This window comes from Poecile atricapillus, chromosome 25 (genome assembly GCF_030490865.1).
Source record: "Poecile atricapillus isolate bPoeAtr1 chromosome 25, bPoeAtr1.hap1, whole genome shotgun sequence".
NCBI classification, from domain to species: domain Eukaryota; kingdom Metazoa; phylum Chordata; class Aves; order Passeriformes; family Paridae; genus Poecile; species Poecile atricapillus.
In genome coordinates, this window is record NC_081273.1 from 3,899,957 (window position 1) to 3,917,728 (window position 17,772).

A 17,772-nucleotide genomic window follows, 5' to 3' on the forward strand; every position below is an offset into this window, starting at 1 on the left:
TCGTGCTGGCAGAAGGAAAAAACACCAAGGCAGAAGCAAAGGGTGGTTGGTGTTTCTCCAGGGTTTGGAGAAAATGATTCCTCTGTGGCCCCTGCACCGCCCTGAGAGATGCAAAGGGTTTGCAGGGTGGCAGCTCTGTTTGTCCCCACCTGTCCCCACATCCCCTGTGCTGATCCAGCAGGGCTGCGGGATGTGGGGTGCACCACCAGAGTGACCCAAAGGACAAAGCTCCTGCTCTCTGTCTCTGGCATCCCTTCCCTCAGGATGCCAGGCCTCCTTTGCCAGTGCTGAGCCATTCCCAGCTCCTCCTGGAAATGGTCAGAGTGCCCCAGTGCCCCTGCAAAGCCCCTTTGCACCTTCCCCCCGCCCAGCCCCAGCCACCCAGGGACAAGAGAAACGGGAGTACTTACATTATACCAACTCTGGCTTTTCTGTAAGGACAAAATAAAAGAGAAGCATTAGTTAGCACAGAGATCTTAGGATCAAAAAGAAAGAGGGACAGAGAAAGCAGGTCCAATCTGGTTTGGATCATTAGTGGAGTGAAAGAGGGATTAAACAGAAGATTTCAATGGATTTCACAGTGTGGTCTAACAGAGTTATCCCAAGAGCAAGGGACAAATCCAGCAGCAGGAGTCTGGAACAGGAAACAGTTCAGGCCAAGGTGTGCATGTCCACATGCACACACACACACAGACATGCTGCCAGCTTGTCTGCAGACCAGCAGTGCCAGCCAGCGACAGAGGAGCTCATCATCATCACCATCATCACCATCACATCATCAGCACTGCCAGCCACCTCTTCAGGGGCTTCATTCTTCCACTGGCCAGGTGGCAAAACTCTCACTGTCCTGGACAGCCCCCCAAGCACTGCTAAGGGCAGGGACACAGCTCTGCTCACAAAATACAAATGTCCCAAGAGTATTTTGAATTTTGAAAGGGAGACACACGCACACAGAGCCAGGAAAAGTGCTGTAGAGAATCCCTAGAGAAGCTAAGCAGGGAAAAAAAAAATAAAATAAAAGGCTAGGATTTATTTTTTTTTCAGCATTTCAGTGCACAGTGTTTTGCATCAGCTGCATGTGTGATTTTCTTTATATATCTATATATTTTTTTTTTCCATCCTTATGGCATTTCAGATGGTTGGAGAGGACAGGCCCCACGTCACACTGGAGCACACAGAAGAGCTGGCTCAGCTTGGAAAGTCAAGCTTGGCAGTTTTCAGCTGGAGGTGAGGTTTATCTGCACAAGGAAAGGAAGAAATGAGCTTCCCTCTCCCACTCCAGCTAGGCTGGCTTTCCATCAGCAGGACACTGGGCAGAGCTGCCAGGATAAACAGGAATCCCCTTTTTTGGGGGGGATTTCCCTCAGGGCAGTGAAGCCTGGGGGCACCAGAGCCTTTCCCACAGCTCCAGCTGTGCTGTGCCCCTCTCCCAAACACTTCCCATTCATGGGAGCTGAGGATAACACTCAAGGACAGCAGCAATATTCCACTGCCCTTCCTCCTTTGAAGCCATCTTGCTCTTGACCTTGGAGGATTTTCCAGGCTTTGCACTTGGTTTGGAATAGGAAGGGAAACATTCTGTGCTGTGCCTCAGGAGCTTCACTGGGAATTCCCTGGAATATTCACAGGGACACAGAAAGTGCCTGTGCCCACCAAGGACACACAGGGTGTTCTGCTGCAGGAAAGGAGAAGTATTAATGAGGTCAGGTTGGACCAGAGATTTCAGTGAAGATACAGGGGCTGCTCTGTTCCCACCCCTGGACCTTCTGCTCCAAGTTCCCAGCCACAAAACCTCGCTGGATCCCACTCTTGGAGCCAACATTTCCGAAGGATCCTTTGCAGAGCTCCCAGTCTCTAATGAAAAGCCCCACACTAACACAGTACACAGGCTAAAATACAAAAATTTTACATTTTTTTCCCCAAATCCTGGGGGAAGGAGATGAGCTGAGGGACTGAACACAGAGTATGGCTCATATCTCACACCCGCTCCTCCAACCAGAGGAATTTCCTCTTACTTCCCACTCCTTTCCATACTTGGCCATACCTGATCCATTCATAAAGGATTGGGTTGAAGTCATCCCTCCCTGCAAGTAGGACGTGGAAAAAAGCCTTATGCAACCCAGTCTACACTAAAAAAAGAACCAGGGTAATTAATCTGAACCGTGCACACAGCACCTTGTCCTCAGGAGCACAGGGCCTGAGATGCAGCCATTTTCCTGCAGATTTGTTTTGCCATCTGTCTGCTTTAATGAGCAAAAGGCGTAGCACAGAAATTCCTGGGATAAAAAAAAACCCTCATAATCAAACTATAATTGGCACAAGCACAACAGAGGCACTGCTGTCACTGTGCCTTCTCAATCAGGGTGCCCATGCTGTGGTGTCAGCACAGCCCAGCAGCATTTCACCTCTGCTGCATTCATTGCAGGAACTGTATTTTTTTATCCCTCCTCACACTTGAATTTCCCTGAATCAAGGGTCCTCTATAAAGGAGCTCGGCAAGTTCTTCTTTAAGCTCTTCCACACAAAAAAAATTATAGTGACATCCATAATTATGCTGATGTCCGTGATTTTAACAACATTCTTAATTATACCAACACTCAAACTTTGTCTTTTGCCTCCACCAAGTTCAACAGACTTGTCCAAAGTCCAAACAACCTCAGCCCTTAAATCTCTCTTCTATTTCATCTTTTCTTTAAGCTCACTGAGAGGGAGATGCGAACTGTGAAAATCAAGAGACAGTAAAATGGAGAGGAGGGGGGGGAAAAAAAAGAAAAAGAAAAAGGAAAAACATATTCTTACTTTGAGCAGGTTAAGTCTGTCATACTGGAAAAAGAAACCATAAGCATTAGAACTGAAAAGACAAAATAAATAAGTAGCAGAAGGAGGGGGTTGCACACAGACAGGGAGAAGATGGGACTGGCTTGCAGAGACGATGCTACAGGAGCACAGAGCAGAGCTCGTGGTTACAAGGGGGCTGTAACCAGGAAGAGCTTTGGAGGAATGTGAAAAACGGGATATTTTCTCTAAGCCTTTAATTGCTGCCTCTAACCAGTCATGATTTAGTGCCCTGACACCTGCGTGCTCTGCTAGGGAAGGTTACAGCTCTGCAGGGCACTCGGGTCACGCACAAAACACCCCCAGAACTCCACCCAAACTGTTTCTACCTCTCAGCATCACTGGCAGCAGCACCACAACCCACTCCTTGCTGCTCCCAGGGGAACAGAAACCTTTTGCCAAGTGAATGGCGTGCCACAGAGCTCTAGGAGCATCCCTAAATCCCCTTCACACCTGGGGAAGCAGAGGCACAGAAGCAGAGCTCGGAGCAGATCCCAGAGCCCTCCCTCCTGATCTGTGCACTTGCAAAAGCTGCGCTGCCCACCCGGATTCTAAATGGCCAGAACTCAAGGAAATTGATGGAATTTATTCCCCAAACCCTCACCCCAGCCCCAAAGGATCAGAATTTCATTGCCTACTACCTCAAGGGGGTTTGTCCCACCCGGTGGGAGGGGAGAATGAGAAGACACAGCCAAACTCTTCTCATCGTGGCACACTGGGAGGACAAGGTGCAACAGTCATAAGCTGCAGTAGGGGAAATTCTACTTGGAGAGGAGGAAAAAGCCCGTTCACAAGAGTGGTTAAGCACTGGAGCAGGGGCCTGGCCAGGCTGTGGGATCTCCAGCCTTGGAGGGCTGCAAAATGTGGCTGGACAAGGGTTTAGACCAAGCTGATTTAACTCTGCTTTGAGCAGGGCCTTGGGTGAGAGACCTCCTGAGATCCCTCCCCACCTAAACTGTTCTGTACCCCCCAGGACCTGCACCAAAATTCACATTTTCCCCCTAACTTAATATTAATCCTCAGCATTCACCATTAGCTACGGGCATTGGGAAGAATCTAAAGGAAACCACTTTTATCCTCGGGCAAGAGCAAAATAGTTAAAAAATACATATTTCATCGTTGGCAACTAGCAAAAAAAAAAAGATGGGTTTTTCCCGAGTTTGGAAAGCTGACTCAGACCTTGGTCTGTGGCACAGATCAAGGTGGCAAAGGTAGAAAGATTCCCTTGGGATGCAATTCCAGTGCTTAAAAACTCCTGGCAGAGCACTCCCTCTGACGGCAGCGCTGCAGCACGACAGAACAGCACAGACAAAAGAGGGCAGGGAACTCAAGCAGATCTGTCAGCAATTGTACCGACACAGCAGCAAACTCATGGGCTCAAGCTGTTCCACCTCATTAGCCAGACAGGTTGGGAAACCAAACCATTCTTCCTGCAGGAGATGGGTGGGGAGAGGAGAAGAGGCTGAGAAAGGAGAGTTTAAAATCTTTGCCCTGCAGCTTTTTGTTCCCTGTATGAGCAGACAACAGAATCATCGGCGTGGGAGAAGCAGGGGGTTTAATGCCTGGAAATTCTTCATTTGTGCCAGAGGAAGCAGCTTGTGGAGCACAGAACAGAGCTCCAGGCTGCACACTCGATGATCCAGCTCAGAATATTCAGTGTGAGCAGGGCAGGAGGCTCTGACAGGCTGCTGGGGGTCCTGCCCAGGATCCCCTTCCCTCTGAGCTCAGCTGGGCTCCACTTCCCTGCAGTTTCTCCAGGTGCCTCACAGTGGTTGGGCTTTTCCCTCTCAGAGGGGCAGGGGCTGGCTGCAGGCACCTGACAGCACCACTGCACACTCGTTTTACACAGACATCCCTCTGTTCCAGGCTTCTTCCCACCAATCCCTCTCCTAAAACCCTCTGCACCTCCAGCTTCCCACAGCCTGTGTGGCCCACACACCTCTACTCACCAGCAATCCTGGGCTCTGCTACTCCAGACCTTCCACAGCACTTCTTTCACACCTCACCTTGAGACTTTAGTCCCCCCTTTGTGCTCCTTTGCAGTTATCCCAGCTACAGACACCAAGCACAAGACAATCTGTCTAAAAAAAAGACGTCAAGAAGCTTCCAGCAGACACCAGCAGATCATGCAAGGTCAGGCTGGTCACAAGGACCACGACCAAGGGAAGACGTGAGCCAGCATTGCTCTCTGAGAACTTGCCTAGAAGGAAACCTGAGGCATCCACTGGGGAAAGGCCAAGACAAGGATTTTGTGGAGTTCTGTGAAGCCATCCAAGCCATTCTGCTTTCATCAAGTGGAAATGCCAACAGCCTGGCACCTTCTCCAACAACATCCCACCTGCGCTTCTGATTTTTCCACTCTTCTGAGGGTAGCACAGAGGTGTGAGATCAAATCCCAAATGATCTTATCTCCAATTCAAGCACCCACAGAGGGATCTTCCACTTATCACCTCTCAGAGCGAGCCCATGAATTCTCACAATTCATTTGGGACAGGTCTGTTCTACCAGGTTCAAGCTGGGTTCATTTGAAATCACTGATCTTTGATATTTACATCACACAGGAGAGCGTGCAAGGGCAGTAAGCTGAGATCACTGGCCAAAAAAATGCTATTCATCATGAAAAGCAGGGAAGAAGTCATGGAGAACAACTCTTGTTTCTGAAATCAGGGAGGAAGAAGACGGGAGAGAGAAGGGATCGTGGTTCTGTTCAACTCCAGTGTCACCCTGAAAATTAAACCTTCTGATCTAGTTTTCATTGTTTCTAGCCACTTTCCCAGGAAAGTAACTATAAACATAGGTGTTTATACATTCCATTAAAGAAATGTCTTTTGATGGACGTCTCCCACGACCAGTGTGGTTGTGGTAACCTGACTATCCAATCCCTGGCCGTTGTGGAGAATCTATAAATACTGAAACCAAGAATAAATCACACTTTTTCCTATCACACACTGAGCTGTGTCTGTGTGAATCATTTCGTGTCCAACACTCCAGAGGATTTCTCCCTGGCAAAGACAGCAGCTCACTGCAAGGGAGAGGACTTCAAGGCTGAAGTGATTTGGAAGCAGCTGAAGGGGTGTGATGAACAGGCCAGTGCTCAGGCTGTGTGAGCAAATATCAGCCAGATGCCAGTGATGTAAGTGAACCCAGCTTCCAGCTACAGGCACGGGGCTGAGCTCTTGCTGACATTCTCGCAGCCACAGCAGGAGAATGCCTGACTGGGGTCAGCACTCAGCACCACGGGGAGGGCTTCTGAGTGATGAGACAGCTCTACAGTGGGGGACAGGAGAGAAAAAAGAAGGCTTACTTTGGAGAGGCGCTTGTGTGACTTAATCGGAGAGAAAGCATGCAGGAATGAAAAGAGAGAAATTAGGGAAAGAAGAAAAATTACCTCGCAGATCAAGAGAAGGAAAACCCACACACCCAACAGAGAGCATTTTACCCCCTCTTCCCTGTGGAGAGCACCAGGAATTGAAGTTAAGCTTTAGTAGTCACCGTGTTGGCAAAAATCTCACTGACATGACTTTAATTCAGAGCATTTTGAGGGCCAGGGCAGTGCAGCTCCTCTCTGTGGTTCCCCCTTGCCAAGGAGCCCATTTCCCTGCGAGCATCCCCAGCGTGGCTCCCAGCACAGCGTGCCCTGCACCCTGCCTGCCTCCCATCCCATCCCACGGCTTCCTTTTGGGAGCACAGTGCTGGCAAGCCCGTGCTGAGGGTGTCACCAGCCCTGGGACGGGGTTTGTAGGTCACTGCGTGCACAGGAAGCCAGGCTGACCTCAAGGGCAACCTCGGAACGCCAATGATTCAGCTTGAAAAACCCTTTCCCCCCCTCTTTTGAACTCACAGACTCCCCCCCGTAGTGGTGAGAGATCAGAATGTGGGCCACCGAGTCCTGCTCCCTCTGCTGAGTGGCCACAAAGGGGAGGGGATGAAGATTTCTTGTCTGTGACACAATCCAGCAGTTAATCAGAAAAAGAGCTAACAATTCATTTTACACAAGCCATCAGAGTTATGCCTGTGCAATTATTCAGGCTGAAACATCTCACTTCAAAAATCTGGGCAAACACAAGCGCTCCTGACAGCTAACACATCCCTGATGCCAGGGTCAAAGGTTTGTTTGGTACCCCAGGCTCCCGTGTGTGTTTCACCAGGTCCCACTGCTCACACAAAAACCTACAGCCAAACCTGAAACCCTCTTGCCCTGCACAGCAAAGACAAGGCTGTTTCTAATATGGCCCAAAGACACAAAACCTTCCTGGGGAACGTATCAGCTACCCTGGGCAAGCCAGTCATAACACTGCAGCCATGCAAGGAATGGGCAGAGGGCTGCAAAACTCATTCTGTGACATTTGAACTGATCTCTGAGGGCTTGGATGGGACTGGGGAAAGGCACAGGCCCTTCACAGGGGAAACCTTATTTATTTCATGCCCCTCCACAATCCAGGTGACAAAAAGTAACTGCACCAGCCGGTTTTCAAGGTCTTTCTCAGAACCACAGAGCCTCCCAAGGAACAGGACCTTGACTACAGAAAGCTGCAGACTCTGTGCTGAAGTCTGGCCGAAGCAAAGGACTCTGAGTTAGGAGAACCTTCAGAAATGGGAGGGAAGTGAGACAGAGAAAGAAAAGGCAGAGGACAAAGCCGGCACGGCGCAGGTCCGGCTCGGCGGCCAGAGCCCTCTGCTCGCCCTCACCTTGGAGTTCTTGGCCCCGCTGCGGCCTGACTGGGAGGAGCAGCTCCGCTGGACGCCCTGCTCCGGCGTGGACGGGGACTTGTCCGAGGAGTGGTCGGAGCCCTTCTCCACCATGGCGTCCCCCGGGGCGTCCTGCGGCGTGGGCGAGCGCGAGCGTTTGCGCAGGATCGGGGAGCAGGCGGGCGTGCTGCGGTTGGAGTTACTGGCAGTACTGCAGAGGGGAGGAAGGGAAAAGAGAGCAGGGTTAAACCATCTCCAAACTGAAACTGCTGCACCCCACGGGTCTCCCCAGAGAGCAGCAGGCAGAGCTGCTTCCTCAGCCGCTGCCCCCGCTGGGTTTAGGCAGTTCTCATTCACCAGGGGCAGAGGAACTGCTGGCTGTGCCTTTCTCCACCCGCCCTTCAAACCCTCAGACCACAGAGCGATGCCCACAAGAACAAACTCATTGACTCCTGTGCGCTCCTGGAGTTTCCAACAATGATCTGAGCTTAGAAAAATCAAATGTGCACTCAAGAACCAGAGAGGTGTCAGCGTGTCCTCAATACAGCCCCGCTCTGCCCCTCCTGTATTAGCTCAGCTCTCCTCAACAGGATGCACAGAAACAGGGTCACACCTTTCAGAAAACACCCCATCAAAGAGCATCACAAACACTGGGGCTCTGGGAGGGGAGTCATGACAACATTCAATGCAGCATTTCCTGTACAGAACCATCCCTTCCCACACCACCTAGAGCCGGGCATGAAAATGGTTTGCTGTCACCTGAAAGCTTTTGTGATTAAAAAAAATAATAATAATAAAAAATAAGTTCCTCTTTCACAATGGGAAAAGCAAGGCCTTTCAGAGTTTTACAGAAATTATGAGGGGAATGGAACTTCTCATCCCCTTTCCTCAGCAAATGCCTCAGCACCTAGATCAGCAAGCCAGTAACAGAACAGGAAAGCTCAGATTTCCTCACTGCTCCTTCTCTTTTGATGCCTCTCCTTCCTGCCAGACTCTTTAAAATACCACACACTACACCCATTTTCCCTCTGTCACTCATTTCCTCCAGGAGTCAAATCTATTTCTGACCAGCCCAGACATCCTCAAGGCTTTTCCAGCTGCTGCTGCTCAAGTCAGCAGGTTACAGAGGAGCCTGGCATGCAGGATTGGGTCTGTGCTAACTTCTTCAGGACCCTCTTATCTCATGGGCAACACCAAACAGGCCACATCTGACAGCAGAGGCAGCAGGAAAAGGATGGAGGAACTCCAGCTGCCAGGGACTGAATTAAAGAGGTTGTTGCAATCAGACTCTTAAGGGCTATGATTTAAATTACACACAGCAATCACAACGCTGCACGGCGAGGTACTCCAAATGGATCATTTCCTCCCTGAAAATTAAGAAGAGCTGAGCTGAGGTTTCCTTAATTCCCAGATAAAAACCACGTCCATCTCTTCTTAGCCCTGAAGATTCCAAAACCATTTTACAAGCGTGAGTTCGATGCGAGCAGCCTGTGCCACGCACTCCTCCAGCAGTTACCGGGTTTGGGTTGGTTTGGTTTTGGATGAACTGGTCTCCTAAATTATCCTTTATTTGCTCACTGCTTGTGTCAATGCACAAGTGACGAAAGTTTCCCTGGACAGCCTGCAGGAAGCACAGAGCCAAGCTGCTTATGCAAACAGGGCCAGAATCAGATTTCCCAGGAGCTGGCACCAGGCAGGAGCAGCAGCAAGGAGCTTCACAGCAGCCCCTGAGAAGATGCTTTCACCACTCTAAAGTGTGAAATTTCATACAGATCATCAACAGGCTTGGGAAAACGGGTTTGCAAAATGTCCTGTAGGCAGGGAGTTGGATTAAACTAAACTCTGCTCTGCTACCTATTTCTATTCAGTAGGATGAGAAATACAGTTACAGACCAATAAAAACCTGTTCAAATATCACCTAGACCTCAAGGCAGCTCCACGCAAAGACAGGCAGAGCAATTCCCACTTGGCCTGGCGTTCTTCACAAGGAGCAATGGCACATCCCCAGGTGAAATATTGTCACATCACCTTGTCCTGTGCCCTCCCTTTCCCTGGACAAGGCACAGGAATATTGAATGTTAAACCAGTGCAGCAAGAACTGTAATAATATTCAAGATTTAATCCCCCCAAATAATAACTGAAGTAAAACACACACAAAAAAAAAAAACTTATCTGGACCATTCTCCCAGCAGCACTGCCTGCAGCAGTTTAGGTAAAACATGAAGTAAGATTATCAGGGATTTCTTAGTTTATTGAAGTATTAAAAAGCATCAGGCTCCTTCATAGATTCTCAGGTGATCCAGTAAAATTGGGTGTTTCACCTTGTCTGTGCTCCTGCTGCTCCTTCTCCTGCTAAACTCAATTTCAGCAGCCCAGCAGAGCTGTATTAGTGACTCCAAGTTCATCAGCAGTGGTCCCAGAGACAGACATGGTTCTCAATTGTCATTTTTACAAACCACAGGAAAAGTAACTTCTAGTTAAAACCTCAGAATTCTGAGGCTGTGCTGGTCCTGCTTGTCCCCAGTGTGCAACATAAGCTGATTTACGTGAGAGGTCCCCAAAAACACAAGGCAAGAACTTGAAGCCCCTGTCCCTGCCCAGCACTAAATCTGAACAGATGTACAAGTTTTCCCTCTACAGCTCTACAAAACCTGAGTTTACCATGCCCAACCTCCATCTCATTTTCAGTTTTGTGTGAATCCACAGTTTCACTTTGAGCTTGAGTTTAGAGCAGCTCTGTACAGACCAAGCCAAATTCAGCGCGGGCTCTGTCTGCTTTCAGTTTGCAGTTGTGGGATTTTGCTGCTGCTCAATTAAAGCTCAGAATGAGCAGCCTGAAACCAGGGTACAGCTGCCTTCATGTGCAGGTGAAACTCAAGATGAAAAATGCTGGAAGGTTTGGTGCTATTTTACTCTTTTTAAGGTCAGACCAAGCTCCTCAAGGTGGGTTTTTCAAGCCCTAGCACTGCAGCTGCACAGGAGCAGCATCAGCACTGACTTGCTTACAGCTGATCATTTTATTTTTGCCCAGCTCACACTGCCACAGCCACAACTTTCGGTGCCAGCTCTGCCAAGCATGACCTTGGGCAGATTCTGCCTTCCAAGCTCGTATTTTAGTTTAAAAAAATTAAATCTATCCACGTGTATCGTGGTAGGTGTGTGTGGATTCTCACCTTTGCAGAAATAAGGGGGGAAATAACATCAAGGGCTCCTTTGGCTCTCCCTGAACGGCACAAATAAGAAACCCAGGAGGGCTGAATTTCCCTCCTACTCTCTGATGACTGGGAAAAGCTGAATATTTCTCAGATGAAGGGCTCCTGAGACAGAGAAAATGACGTGTGTGTTGATTAGTGACAGCGAGGATGGGCACAGAGAGCACAGGGCTGCCCCGAGCCCCTCCAGACTCTCCCTGCTCCTGCTCATTCCCTGCACTTTGAATCCAGCCCAAGGCACAGCCATGACGAACGCTTTCTGCAGTTGCCATGGCGACCACGGCCTGCAATTGAACCAGGAATCAAGGCCTGAAATGCCAAAACGGCTTGACCCACTTTGAAATAAAAATAATTGTAATAAATAACGCTTTAGAGAGCTAATTGCCCAGAGCGCATTCAGGGCCTGGCATCCCCCTGCAGAGGAGCCTTCAGCAGATGAGACAGATGAAGTGAGGGACAGAACACAAACAAGCCCACCTAAGCAGCAGCCCCCTTGCTCTGAGGTGAAAATCCCTGCACGCAGCATTTGAAAGCCCAGAAGGCTGAGTTTGTCTCCTTGGTTTATGTCCTTGCTGTCCCTAAAGGAAAAACCTCATAAAAATACCATCAGCAAGCGTGGTGTGGATGGGAAGGGGCCAAAACTCTGCTCAGACGTGGAGGAAAAGCATCAGTACCTGCAGCAGTGTAGTAAAGAATTTGTAGCCTGCCAGAATCTTGAAGCTGGAGAGGTTTTTTTAGCAGAAATTGTAGTGATAGGACAAGGAGTAAGAGATTCAGACGGAAAGAGGGGAAATTTAGGTTGGATAAATGGAATAAATTCTGTCCTGTGAGGGTGGGGAGGCTGTGACAGAGGGTGCCCAGAGAAGCTGTGGCTGCTCCATTCCTGGAATTCCAAGGACAAGGCTTGGAACAACCTGGGATAGTGGAAGGAATCCCTGCCCATGGGAGAGATGATCTTTAAGGGCCCAACCAACCTGGGATTCTACAAGCTTTCCTTCAAAAAAGAACATCTGTCAATGCATACACCGGTCCCTGGTCATATCCTGCCCTGAGACACCAGGCAAAGACACAGAAAGGCCAAATTTCCTCCTCCAACAGAGTATTTCCTGTAAGGATCTGAACCAGGTGATGAACAGAGCTTCACCAAGCAGTCACTTTTGGGAAAGGTATTCCACAAGTTAAGCTTGGTGTTCTTACAACTATAAAGGAACTCTTTACAACGCTTTCATGGAGAATTCAACAAGAAACCTGACTTTGCTTCACTCTGTTAAATGAATTCTGCATGAATGACACCCAAGCAGTCCTGAAGTGACACAGAAGTCTGTCCATCCCACAGATCTGCAATCACAGATGTCCCTGGGACTGCCACAAGCACCCTGCAGCAGTTCCTCCCCAAATCACAGGTGCCACAAGAGCCAGCAGCCACCTGCAGCTTTGTCACAGCACCTGTGACACAAGAAAACACAGCAAATCCCTCTGCGTCTGCCACTTGCAGGAGATGGATTAGAATTCAGCCAGAAGTAGGAAAAGCACCAAAGAATTTTGCAACTAGAGCAGCTCAGCTGAACGAGCAGCAGCCTCGGGTACACAGCACTCACCACATCCGCTGTGACCACCACCGGCTTCTCAGGGGGCAGAAAAACACCAGCAGCACCATTCCCTGCAGTGCATCTCCCAGCCCTTTGGATCTCCTCAAGGAAGACCTGATCTGAAAAGCTTAAAGGCCTCCAAGTCCTCCCTCAGTTCTCAAAAGAATTCACTTTCCAAGAGTTATCCTGCAATTACTCACTTCTGCCTGCAGCACTGACCTGGTAAGGTGTTCTTCCAGGCCCAGAATTGGGGTTTGCTCTGCAGTTTGAGCTGAATGCTGGACGTGCTGAGCAGGATGTCCCCAAACCAGCAAAGATGCACACATTGAAGCACACATTGAACTCTCTCTGTCTGAAATCTATGGGCTGTGCAAAGGCGAGCCTGTGCCTACACTTTCCTGCACAAGACCAGAGGAGATCCCGGAGGACAACACAGAACTGTGCTGACAGTCTGGAAAAGAGCAGAAAGGTCAAGAATGCACCTCAGGCCTGGCTGCAGCACTGAAAAGAGTTAATTCTCCTCAGAAACAGCGATTAGAGGGGTTAATTAGACGCCTACAAAGATACTTTTCTGCCATCCAGTCTGACATCAGTGGAAAACGAGGAGATTCAGAAGCTCATTATGCAGTCTCCCAAACAGCAAGCAGATGGCAACAACTTTCGATCACCAACCTACACTCCCTTCAAATTGATAATCCAGGAATGAAAACCTGCTCAGATCCTGGAGCAATTCCCTAGGCCCGCCGTTGCTCTACAAGCAATAACAAAATGTTATATTTCTATTACATCTCCCAGCAAGAGAGACAAAAGAGAAAGCAATAAGTCAAAAAAGCAATGACACCTGCAGGGCTGTGCAGAAACCAAGGAGTGTTTCATGGCAAATGCTTTGAAAAGAATCATAAAAATAGCCTGCCTTCTGCACGTTTTTTAGCAGAAAAGTCCAGCCTTAAGATTTTCTCTATTTTGACATTTTGCAGAATGCTGTCCTCCCATGACATCCAATCACATGTTTACATATTCATGAAATAAAATTAATGCAATTATTATGCCTCAGAGGATTAGCAAATCACTGCAAGCATTAGGAAGGAATTTGCCTTCTGCCCACAGCCAGCAGTGCGAGGATGGACAGATGCATTATTAACCATGTCATTGTCCCCGTGGATCACCCGATCCTGGTTACCACTGGAGACAGACCCATGGAGCCTCATCTCTCACAGAAACTCCCCCCCAGCCAGCTTCCTCTCCCTTCCTGCTTGGAGTGACTGCAAAAATCCCCAGGAAAAGCTGGAAAATGTTTCTGAAATACAACAAGGCGGATCTTAATAAGAGAGCCCAATAACGCACCAGTCACACCTTGGGAAGGGTCATTAATGTTCAGGGAACCACCATGGCTTATAAATCACACCCTAAACCCCTCCCTCAGTCACAAATTATTATAATTCCATTTGCTCCAGAGGAAGGCAAGCCCCGTAAAACAAAGTATGATGGATAATACAAAGAAATCTGGGAAGCAGTAAAGGGGAAACAGCACAAGGTAAGAATTTCACATCCCTCTGAAGGTGACAGACACAGCCCCACCACAGCTCACCCGCTCTACAGCTCTGCTTCCCCAGGAGGAACGGATCCAGGCTTTGTTTTCCTTGCCTCCCCACCACAAAACCAACAGCTCTGGTAATTAACAGCAAGAACTGCAATGTCTGATGCTTCCATCAACATCTCCAAGCCTGGAACTTGGGGCAGAACAGAGCTCACAGGCCTTGTTTAAAAAATAAACGAAACAACAACAGACACTGTTAAACCTTCTTTGATGTGAGGAAAGTTTTGAAAACCTGACAGCTCAAAGGATAAAAATAAAAATTAAACTAAATCCAAGCTTGTTTATTTTAATCCTCGTCGTTTCCAAGCTCACATCAGAATCTTTCAGTGGTTCAGCAATGCTGCTGTCATATGTGCTTTATTTCAAGGGAGAGTGAGATAAAGCAACAGGGCTGGTGATAAATACCCAGGCCCGCTTTTGGGTGGGGATGTAGGTGTGAAACAACTCCCAGACTCCCTCCAGAAAAGCTCAGGCACTTCTCCCTGCTGCCCATCTCCTGCTGAAACTCCAGCAAGGCTTTATGGACACAGCATTGTCCCCTGAGCACAGCCAGCCTTGGCAGGGGCTTCACAAAGCCCAGAGCGAAGTGCCTGAGGAAGGCTGTGAGGAAGACTCTGAGGAAGGCTGTGAGGAAGGCTGTGAGGAAGGCTGAGGAAGGCTGTGAGGAAAGCTGTGAGGAAGGCTCTGAGGAAGGCTGTGAGGAAGGCTGAGGAAGGCTGAGGAAGGCTGTGAGGAAGGCTCTGAGGAAGGCTGTGAGGATGGCTGTGAGGAAGGCTGTGAGGAAGGCTGTGAGGAAGGCTGAGGAAGGCTGAGGAAGGCTGAGGAAGGCTGTGAGGAAGGCTCTGAGGAAGGCTGTGAGGAAGGCTGTGAGGAAGGCTGTGAGGAAGGCTGTGAGGAAGGCTGTGAGGAAGGCTGTGAGGAAGGCTGTGAGGAAGGCTGTGAGGATGGCTGAGGAAGGCTGAGGAAGGCTGTGAGGATGGCTGTGAGGAAGGCTGTGAGGAAGGCTGAGGAAGGCTGAGGAAGGCTGTGAGGAAGGCTGTGAGGATGGCTCTGAGGATGGCTGTGAGGAAGACTCTGAGGAAGGCTGTGAGGAAGGCTGTGAGGAAGGCTGAGGATGGCTGTGAGGAAGGCTGTGAGGATGGCTGTGAGGAAGGCTGTGAGGAAGGCTGTGAGGAAGGCTGAGGAAGGCTGAGGAAGGCTGTGAGGAAGGCTGTGAGGAAGGCTGAGGAAGGCTGAGGAAGGCTGAGGAAGGCTGTGAGGAAGGCTGTGAGGATGGCTGTGAGGAAGGCTGAGGAAGGCTGTGAGGAAGGCTGTGAGGATGGCTGTGAGGAAGGCTGTGAGGATGGCTGTGAGGATGGCTGTGAGGAAGGCTGTGAGGAAGGCTGTGAGGATGGCTGTGAGGAAGGCTGTGAGGATGGCTGTGAGGAAGGCTGTGAGGAAGGCTGTGAGGAAGGCTGTGAGGATGGCTGTGAGGAAGGCTGTGAGGATGGCTCTGAGGAAGGCTCTGAGGAAGGCTGAGGAAGGCTGTGAGGAAGGCTGTGAGGAAGACTCTGAGGATGGCTGTGAGGAAGGCTCTGAGGAAGGGTCTGAGGATGGCTGTGAGGAAGGCTGTGAGGAAGGCTGTGAGGAAGGCTGTGAGGAAGGCTGAGGATGGCTGTGAGGAAGGCTGTGAGGAAGGCTGTGAGGAAGGCTGTGAGGAAGGCTGAGGAAGGCTGTGAGGATGGCTGTGAGGAAGGCTGTAAGGAAGGCTGTGAGGAAGGCTGTGAGGAAGGCTCCCAGCACGCCTGGCAGGCAGTGCGGGGGAGGACAGGGATATTGTGCAGGAGCAGGAGACAAAGCTGGAGCTCTGCATCATCCCACTCACTCCCACAGCTCGTCACAAGTTAATGGAAGACGTTGTGATCTTCAAAGCTGGGATCAAAGCGATTTCCCTTTGTTCAGCCCTTGATGTTTCCTCCCTTTACCTTTCTGGAAATAACAGTGCAACAATTTCTGATTGATATCCTGCCTGTGTTCCCCCTGCTCTGCTCCAGCCAGCAGCAGCACTGGGCAGCTCCCAGTTAAAACCAGAGAGGGTCAGAGCCCTCAGTGCAGAGTCACAAACTCCTCTTTGTCCTGAAGACCTGGCCCAAGCCTGACCCCCCTTTAACAGATTCTCTCTGCTTGATCCAGCTGTTGATCAGCTGGGGGCTTCTCCAAGAGAATTTTGGGGAATCCAAGTTATTGCACTGCTGTAAAATTCATCCTCAAGATTTGACCTGGAGTTTCCATCCTACTGAGTCAAAATCACAAGCTCCATCCTAAATCTACCAGCTTCTCCTGCAGATGCATGTGATGGAGAAAGGGAACAGGAACACATTCTCTTTTCTGCACCAGCATTTCCATGATGCACAGGACAATGCCAGCCACCAGGAATCTAAGAAAAAGCAATTTTTTAGGGCGTTCAGCAGATTCTCCCTGTCTATAAACACACACAGTGCAATGAATCCTCACTTCCTACTGTCCTCCCTTGGCAGAAAATATTTAAAAAAATAAAAATAAAAAGCCACCTGTACAGACTCTGGAGCACAGCCTGGGAAAGCGGCGCACACCAAATCCTGCTTCTCCCCATCAGTGCAAACACACAAACACCGGGAGGGGAAGGCAGAGCGGAACCACGAGCCCTTGTAGAGGCAAAGGAGCACATGGGCAAACAAATCCAACCATGTTCCTGCAGCAGCTCCGTGACGCATCCAGCTCCGACCCCCTCCTGCCTCTCTCTGTTTCCCTGGACCCAGATGTTGGGGCAGGAATAACTGTCCCGGTGGGGATGGGGGATGGGGGACACAGCAGGGCGTGAAGGGGAAACCAGGAGGGGCGAGGGGAATGAAAGCTCAGGGAGGGAAAAAAAAAAAAAAAAGAAAGAACCCAAACAATCACATTTGCCCATTGTTTTGAACAATCGAAAAGGCTGTTTTAGCAATTCCGCCCTGCGGGAGAGGCAGGGCACGTGCGGGGGGGTGGGGGGAAGAGAAGAAGGAGAGAAAAATAAAATAAAATAGAATAGAATAAAATAGAATAGAATAAAATAGAATAGAATAGAATAAAATAGAATAGAATAGAATAAAATATAATAAAATAAAATATAATAAAATATAATAGAAAAAATAAAATAGAATAGAGTAAAATATAATATAATATAATAAAATAGAATATAATAAAATAAAGCAGAATAAAATAGAATAAAATAAAATAGAATAAAATAGATTAAAATTTGAAAGAGGAAAGGAAAGGAAAGGAAGGAAAGGAAGAGAAACGAAGCATCTCCGCACCATGATGTCACGCCGCCTGCTTTCCAGTCCCCCGAACGGAGAGGAGCAGCAGCAGCAACCAACATGGACTCCAGCTTTAATGTGCCCGTGCTCTCCGGAGCAGCCCTGCGTGTGCCACATGTGCGTGACAGCGAGCGGGGACAGCACTAACCTGGCAGCCATTCGGCAGCGTGCGGCGGCAGCAGCCAGCAATTCACTGGGGATCGCTCGGCATTCGCTCGGCTTCATTCATTCACCCCTCCGAGCGGCCGGCCGGGAGGCTCCTCACCCCCTGCAGCATGGCACGGGCCTTTTCCTCCTTGCCCGGGCTCTCAGGGCCGGCGTGGCGGACACGCTGCCCCGGCCGTGGCCATGCCCGTCCCCCCGGTGATGCTGCCCGGCCGCACACGCTCGGCGCTCACGCCTGCGCAGCGCTTTACATAACGCGCCCACCCCTGCCCGCCCCGCTCGCATCTCCCCCGGGAGCCCCCCGGACCCCTCCAAGGCTCTGCGAGCATCCCAACAGCCCCGAGAGTTAAAATCCCACAGGTTGGAAATGT

The 17,772-nt window shown here is 49.7% G+C and overlaps 1 protein-coding gene across 7 annotated transcripts in view; it reads right to left on the reverse strand.

The window, feature by feature from the left end:
- Window positions 1-17,772, reverse strand: part of GRAMD1B (GRAM domain containing 1B) — a 94,122-nt gene that overhangs the window by 27,556 nt on the left and 48,794 nt on the right. For 4 of the 7 annotated variants that reach the window (XM_058857224.1, XM_058857226.1, XM_058857228.1 and 1 more), the window contains 2 exons: window positions 7,525-7,735; window positions 411-431 (listed from right to left, as the gene is read on the reverse strand). In XM_058857224.1, the coding sequence (XP_058713207.1) occupies window positions 411-431; window positions 7,525-7,735 (232 nt within the window). Of the gene's footprint in view, window positions 1-410; window positions 432-7,524; window positions 7,736-17,384; window positions 17,611-17,772 lie in introns of those variants that run through there. The other 3 variants (XM_058857229.1, XM_058857225.1, XR_009279574.1) reach the window with 3 other exon arrangements.